The sequence below is a fragment of the Chlorocebus sabaeus genome, chromosome 6, assembly GCF_047675955.1.
Source record: "Chlorocebus sabaeus isolate Y175 chromosome 6, mChlSab1.0.hap1, whole genome shotgun sequence".
In the NCBI taxonomy this organism is placed as follows: Eukaryota; Metazoa; Chordata; class Mammalia; order Primates; family Cercopithecidae; genus Chlorocebus; species Chlorocebus sabaeus.
The window spans coordinates 1,313,259-1,320,536 of NC_132909.1; the positions used below are offsets into that span (position 1 = coordinate 1,313,259).

At 49.1% G+C, this 7,278-nt stretch overlaps 1 protein-coding gene across 1 annotated transcript; it reads right to left on the reverse strand.

Moving 5' to 3' along the window:
- Positions 1–1,115: 1,115 nt before the first annotated feature.
- AURKC (aurora kinase C) lies at positions 1,116–5,548 on the reverse strand. Its single transcript, XM_007998281.3, has 7 exons — positions 5,491–5,548; positions 4,997–5,042; positions 4,549–4,740; positions 4,091–4,229; positions 3,229–3,377; positions 1,576–1,750; positions 1,116–1,383 (listed from the first exon to the last, which is right to left on the reverse strand). Exons 1-7 carry the CDS (start codon positions 5,546–5,548, stop codon positions 1,213–1,215), a joined length of 930 nt encoding a protein of 309 aa, XP_007996472.3. The 3' UTR covers positions 1,116–1,212.
- Positions 5,549–7,278: the final 1,730 nt, after the last annotated feature.

The following is a 7,278-nucleotide window of genomic DNA, read 5'->3' on the forward strand; positions in this document are numbered from 1 at the left end:
TAACCCTTAGAAAAAAAGTAACCTGTTAACCAACTTTTTTTTTTCTATTGTTCTACTTTATTGTTCCCACCTTACAAAACTCAGTGTTCTGCCATTGTCCAGTGGGAACCCTAATTTCTATTGTGTAGAACAGAGATTGCCCCAATTCATGAATCACAAACAAAAGCCAATTAGATATAAATTTGTTGTAATTTTGGCCTTTTGACAACCCTGAACTAACTGGTTGCAAACAAAAAAGCAACAAAGTCATGTTAGGAGCTATAACAATCTTTCAAGAATTATATTATACAGGCTGAAATTCCAGCACTTTGGGAGGCTGAGGCAGGCGGATCACCTGAGGTCAGGTGTTTGAGACCAGCCTGGCCAACATGGTGAAACCCTGTCTCTACTAAAAACACAAAAATTAGCTGGGCGTCGTGGCGGGTGCCTGTAATCCTAGCTACTTGGGAGGCTGAGGCAGGAGAATCACTTGAACCCGGGAGGCAGAGACTGCAGTGAGCCGAGATCATGCCACTGCACTCCAGCCTGGGCGAGAGAGCAAGACTCCACCTCAAAAAAGAAAAAAAAAAAAGAATTATATTACACAAAACTTTAGTAGTCTCCATTGGTGACTGTTTTTTTTTTTTCTTCTCATGACTATGAAGTTTAGAGAATAAAATCCAGCTTTCAATGATTTGACAAATACATTATGGTTATGAAAATGGAAACAGTGTATACAGAAAATGCCCTCCAGAGATTTAAAAGTGGAGGAAGTATCATGACAGGATGTTAACTGGGTGGAAATGGAGATGGAATCAATTTCCTAGAAGGTATTATTTATAAATTGAGATTATTGAGTGATGTGGCTTAATTAGCATACAAGCTGTTAACACTGTTATCCATCGCTGACAATACTATTTTACCCAATTTAGAAGAGAGTCATAATTCTCCAAATATGTATGACCCTTAGGACTAGTTTTGGCTTTGGATGCAGAACAGATATCAGATGCTTACTGTGGTAGTCAGTTTATAATGGTGCAGGGAGCAGCTGACACATGAAACTCACAGAAGTCTCATACTAATTTACACAACTATGAAGCGCTGCTATGAAATGATTCAGCTTTTATTAATTAGCATCTTACATCTTAAAAGAGAAAAAAGATAAAGGCAAATGAGGTGGCAGAGCCAGGAGAGCTCCCTGAACACACACAAAGGAACAGAGGCAGACAGGGCTCAGGAAGCCATTTGAGCACAGGGAGGCAGCACCCTTCGGGAGTGGACCTGAACCCAGGGGTGCTTCAGGATCTGGGCCAGGGGCAGTCGCTCCAAGGGCTGGTATCTGAGAAGCTTGGAAATCAAGTCCCGGGCCCCCAAAGGCATTGATAGTGGAAACCTCACATCTACCTGATGAGGCCAGGAAAGAAGAAAGAGAAGTCTGGTTAATTTCTTTGGTCAATGTTCTCCCTCTTCTTTGAGCCTTGTTAAGGCGTTGTTCTGGACCACAGCAGACAACCCTGTGTGTGTGCCCCAGTTCCCACAGCCCAGCAGCCATCACTGACCAGTTCCCCCACGAACGCCCAAAGGTGACTGTCCCACCTTGAGGATGCGTCTGTAAGTCTCACTGTGGGAGGTGCTCTCAAAGGGTGGATATCCCACCAGCAGCTCATAGCAGAGCACTCCAATGCACCACAAATCCACCTTTTCATCATATGTTCTCCCCTCAATCATTTCTGGGGGCAAGTAGTCCAGTGTCCCACACATCGTCTTTCTCCTAGAGGAAGGCAGAAAAGGGAGTAAGTACGAAGCAGAGGCCCAGGATGAGGGAAATTCTCCTTCCCCAGCTTTCATTGAGATGTGGAGACCCTAGGACAGCCTGGAAAGTCTCTCCCAAGCACAGGAGTTTGGAGAGATTAATTTTTAACATGGATCAAGGTTCGGAGAAGGTAAATACTGGGACGGACTATTCATAAATCCATATTTTGGAAGTATAATGATTTAGCTCATGCTCCACAATGTTTTCACAGAATAGTCTCAGCATTAAGAAAGATCTAGAATAAACTGATGGTGATAGTGTATCAATGAGAACCAAGTAAATAAATTATGGTAAGAAAATTTCTGTATGAAAATTATTCATACAGAAAAATGCACTGCTGGAATTGTGGAGCAATGACTTTCTTTTTTTTTTTTTTTTTTGAGATGGAGTCTCACTCTGTTGCCCAGACTGGAGTGCAGTGGCGCAATCTCGGCTCACTGCAAGCTCCGCCTCCCAGGTTCACACCATTCTCCTGCCTCAGCCTCCCGAGTAGCTGGGACTACAGGCGCCCGCCACGACGCCCGGCTAAGTTTTTGTATTTTTAGTAGAGATGGGGTTTCACTGTGTTAGCCAGGATGATCTCAATCTCCTGACCTCATGATCTGCCCACCTTGGCCTCCCAAAGTGCTGGGATTACACTCATGAGCCACCACGCCTGGCCAGCAATGACTTTCTTTACATGCAAACTTACTGGTATAGTTATATATTAACAAAGAACAGAATATAAAAGGTTTGATTGGATCACATTATTTAAATTTACAAATACATATTAAGTATATGTGTTTGAAAAAGGCAGCATAGGCCAGGCGTGGTGGCTCATGCCTATAATCCCAGCACTTTGGGAGGCCAAGGTGGGCGAATCACCTGAGGTCAGGAGTTGGAGACCAGCCTGACCAACATGATGGTGAAACCCGTCTTTGGAGTTGCAGTGAGCTGAGATCACACAATTGCAATCTAGCCTGGGCAACAAGAGCAAAACTCTGTCTCAAAAAAGAAAAGAAAAGAAAAGAAAAAGGTGGTATTTCAGCCAGGCGTGGTGGCTCATACCTGTAATCCCAGCACTTTGGAAGGCCAAGGTGGGCGGATTACCTGAGGTCAGGAGTTCGAGACTAGCCTGGCCAACATAGCAAAACCCCATCTCTACTAAAAATACAAAAATTACCTGGGTGTGGTGGCACATGCCTGTTATCCCAGCTACTTGGGAGACTGAGGCAGGAGAACCGCTTTAACCTGGGAGGCCGAGATTGTGCCCCTGCACTCCAGCCTGGGTGAAAGAGTGTGACTCCGTCTCAAAAAAAAAAAAAAAAAAAAAAGTAAAAGGCAGTATTCCAATACAAACCCCAAGTTCGTATCTAGGTTTTACACATGGACACATGAAATACATTAAATTGGGTCATTCCTAACTGGTACTCAGAACTCACCACCACCTGACCTACCTCAGGGAGGGGGTGTGCACAGACCAGCCAAAATCTGCAATCTTCACCTCACCCCTGAACCCCAGCAGCAGGTTCTCTGGCTTAATGTCTCTGTGAATCACTTTCTTCTCATGGCAGTAGGTCAGGGCGTCTGCCAACTCCTCTATTATCTGTGGGTGCAAAGAAAAGTCACCCTGAAAGTGAAGCCTGCCACAATTTCCGTCTGAGGTGGAACACTCATCATGAATTGAATGATTGCAGTGGAATCTTTTTGGTCCAGCAACTAATTGCACCAGTTACTGGTGTGTGGGGTGTGGATTTCCTCTCCTTTTTATGTGGTCTTATAGGATGGATGGTAAAATGGACACAGATCCTCCCTGTTGTCCTAGCACAGCAAGTAGCCAGATACAGAAGCTACACTGAGCCACTCAGATGATCTCTTACAGGACTTGAGGCCTGAGGAAAGGAAACAGAAACAGGAGGAAAGATGGAAGACCGCTCATCCTGGCAGAGCAAGCTGACTGGACCATTGCTGCTGGGAAAATCATTGCCATGATTCCCTTTCCAGCACCCTCTAGAAATCTCTTTGTACCTATCTCTAAACCAGTTCTAGCTGTTTATTCAGTGAACTCCTTCACAGGCTTTCAATATGTTTCTTTACATAAGGCAGTGGAGTTAGATTCTGTTGCTTACAACCAAAGAATCCAAACCTATACACAGTACTTCTTAATATTCTGGAGATGCAATGAGGTTAATTAGGGTATCCAAGGATGAAAGTAAACTTTTCAAAAGGCAATCTGGACCCTCCTGACAGCCACAAACAGAGCTCCCACCAGCCCACAATAAACTCATAGACCCCAGAGCCTCCAGTCCCCCACCTCACCGTGGCTGTGCGCTGTTCATCTAATTTCTCGCTTTTTTGCAGCTCCTTGTAGAGCTCCCCCCTCGGAGCATATTCCAGAATCAGGTACACCCGGCGTGCATCATGGAAATAGTTATACAAGCGCAGGATATTGGGGTGTCTGAAGGATTAATGTTAGAAGAGTCAGATTTCTCCCTGAGGCCTATCATATGATGCCACTGTCACTGCCTGGTCACACAACTGGCAAATTATGCTGGGACCAGAATAACAACAGCCCTATCTGGGAGCGAGTGAGGGGAAAACAGAGAACAAGAACCAGGATTCGACTGTCTGACCCAGGGTGGGAGGTAGTGTAAATGGAATGAGCTGCAGAGAAAAGTCTTCAAGGTATAAGTGAAGGGTTTACTTGGGGTTACTATTTGGGGAAAATGCTGGGCTCTGACGTCAAAGATGAAAGAGGAAGCAGAGACTGTCCTTACTGTAGATGCGCCTGGATCTCAATTTCCCGGCGCAGCTGGTGCTCCAGCCCTTCCTTCTCTATCTGTGACTTGAAGAGAACCTTCAGGGCCACAATGAAATGGCTTTCCTTGAGCCGAGCCAGGTACACATTCCCAAATTTCCCCTTGCCCAGGGGACGCCCGATTTCAAAGTCATCGATTGTGAGGCACCGCCTGAGAGGAGAGGAAGAAAAGAGCCTCAGCTTGGGAGGTAGGGTAGGTGGAGGGACAGTCAGGGACCCCAATGCTTTCCTTCCTCTTTCACTGTATCCTTCCTCTGCCGCTTTCCCTTCTCACACGGGCCTAGTCCTATGTTCCTCAGGACAGTAGTTCTCGGTCCCAGGAGCCAGCACCCCACACACCCAGCCTGTCCTTCATCCCCACGTCCCACCTCCCTTCCTTTTCCAGATACCAAACCCAAGGGGCTCACATGGCTGGGCTGCTGGGCTGCTGGGCTGTTTGGTTTGCTGCAGTCACTGAAAGAGAGGAAAGGAGAGGGGAGGGAAGGAGAAGGGGAGACAAAAAGAGGGGAGGGGAACAGTAGAGGAAGGAGAAAGGGGAGGAGAACAGTGGAGGAGGGAAGAGGGAGCGAGAGGTGAGGGGAAGAAGGGGAGGAGAAAAAGAGAGGGAAGGGGAAGGCAGGGGGAGAGAAGGCGGGGAGAGGCGGAGGGAGAGGCAAGGGGTTAGAAGAAAAAGTAAGGTAAGGGAGGGAGGGGAGGGAGAGGTGAAGAGGCAGAGAGAAAGGAAGGGGAGGGCAGAGTAGGGGAGGGAAAGGTGAGAGAAAGAATGGGAGGGAAGGGAGGGAGTGGGTAGGAAAGGAAAGGGTTGGGGAAGAGAGATGTCAACAGATGTGTCTTCTGCGCACCCGACCCCTGGCCCAGTCCCCAGCCTTTCCCGTGTCCTTTCTCCGGCGCTGGCTCTCACCCGCTTCGCCTGCAGGCTGAGCTCTGCCCAGCTGCACCGCAGCTTCGGGGGAGCTCATGGGGAGAACAGGTGACGGCGCGGACGCCTTCCTGAGCCCTCTGGATGGCTGTTCCCTTTCACAGGGTCCTGAAAGGGGTTGGGGGTCACTTTCTGGCTGATGCGCTTCCAATCCTGCTCGTCCTACGGCCTCAAAGAGGTCCCAGACACACACAGCCTCGGGTATCCGCAGCGTCGTGAGCAGCCGTGGCTGCGCGGCCTTCTTTTATACCCGGCGCTGCCCGCTCAGAGAGGTACTTCCTGGCTGACTCCCATTGGCTGAAATTCCTGACGCCATCGGAAGTGCGCCCAATAGAAAAGACAGAAATGGGAGTCTCCGCCCAGGGCCCTCTGGTCGGGGCGGAACTAGAGCGCTGCGGCCGGGGCTGTGCCCTGAAAGCGAGGCCCAGGGGTGAGGCCCGAGAAGGAAGGAGGCAGAGGGTGCGGAGAGGCGGTGATGGGAGCGGGCTAGAGAGCATGAACAATGCATACACCCACAGGGTGCGCATGCATCACCTAGGAAAGAGCTGCGATGCACGTGGGAATGAACAGACGGCCACTCCTGACATGCTGGAGCCTCGTGCAGCCCGCGACCCCAAAACCACCTTGCTTCAAGGTCACGTCCGATTCAGGCCACTCTCCAGGGTCACCGCGATGGGGCTCCCTGAAGCCTGTGGCTATGCCTGCTTACAGCCAGGACGCCATGAGCCGAGCTCACTTACCCCTCTCCTCCCACTCGCCAAGTATTTGTTGGACCCTGTAATCAGTTTGTGGTTTTGGCCTTAGATCGTAAAATCAGCCCCCACGTATTTATTTGTTTAGCAAACACGTAAGTTTCAAAAACATTTAAAATTGAATTCTTTTAGACAGGGAACATATCTTGCAGAAATATAATTGAAGGCCTGGCATGGTGACTCACGCCTGTAATCCCAGCACTTTGGGAGGCCGAGGCGGGCGGATCACTTGAGATCACCAGTTCGAGACCAGCCTGGCCAACAGGGCGAAACCCCGTCTCTACTACAAAAATTAGGTGTGGTGGCACATGCGTGTAATCCCACCTACTCGAGAGGCTGAAGCAGGAGAATCGCTTGAACCCGGGAAGTGGAGGTTGCAGTGAGCCAAGATCAGCAAGGTCCCATTTGTCAAAACATCAGAATAAAAACACATGCTGAGCCAGGCGAGGTAGCTCATGCCTGTAATCCCAGCACTTTGGGAGGCTGAGGCAGGAGGACCACTTGTGCTCAGGAGTTTGAAACCAGACTGGGTAACACAGATCTCATCTCTAGATTTAAAAAAAAAAAAAAAAAAGGCCGGGCGCGGTGGCTCACGCCTGTAATCCCAGCACTTTGGGAGGCCGAGGCGGGCGGATCACAAGGTCAGGAGATCGAGACCATGGTGAAACCCCGTCTCTACTAAAAAATAGAAAAAAAATTAGCCGGGCGCAGTGGTGGGCGCCTGTAGTCCCAGCTACTCAGGAGGCTGAGGCAGGAGAATGGCGTGAACCCGGGAGGCGGAGCTTGCAGTGAGCCGAGATTGCGCTACTGCACTCCAGCCTGGGCGACGGAGTGAGACTCTGTCTCAAAAAAAAAAAAAAAAAAAAAAAAAAAAAAATCAGCGGGGCATGGTGGCAAGCACCTGTAATCCCAGCTACTCAGGAGGTTGAGGCGGGAGGATCACCTGAGCCCAGGAGATTGAGGCTGCAGTGAGCTACGAATGCACTGCTGCACTCCAGCCTGGGTGACAGAAGTTCAT

Bases quoted from the DNA above. Each gene is read 5' to 3' on its own strand.
- AURKC (XM_007998281.3), bottom strand. From the start codon at position 5,548: ATGAGCTCCCCCGAAGCTGCGGTGCAGCTGGGCAGAGCTCAGCCTGCA. The intron at 4,741-4,996 runs GTGAGCCCCTTG...CTCTCCTCTCAG, and splicing joins CAGCCCAGCAGCCCAGCCAT to GCGGTGCCTCACAATCGATG. The intron at 4,230-4,548 runs GTAAGGACAGTC...TTAATCCTTCAG, and splicing joins GAGATCCAGGCGCATCTACA to ACACCCCAATATCCTGCGCT.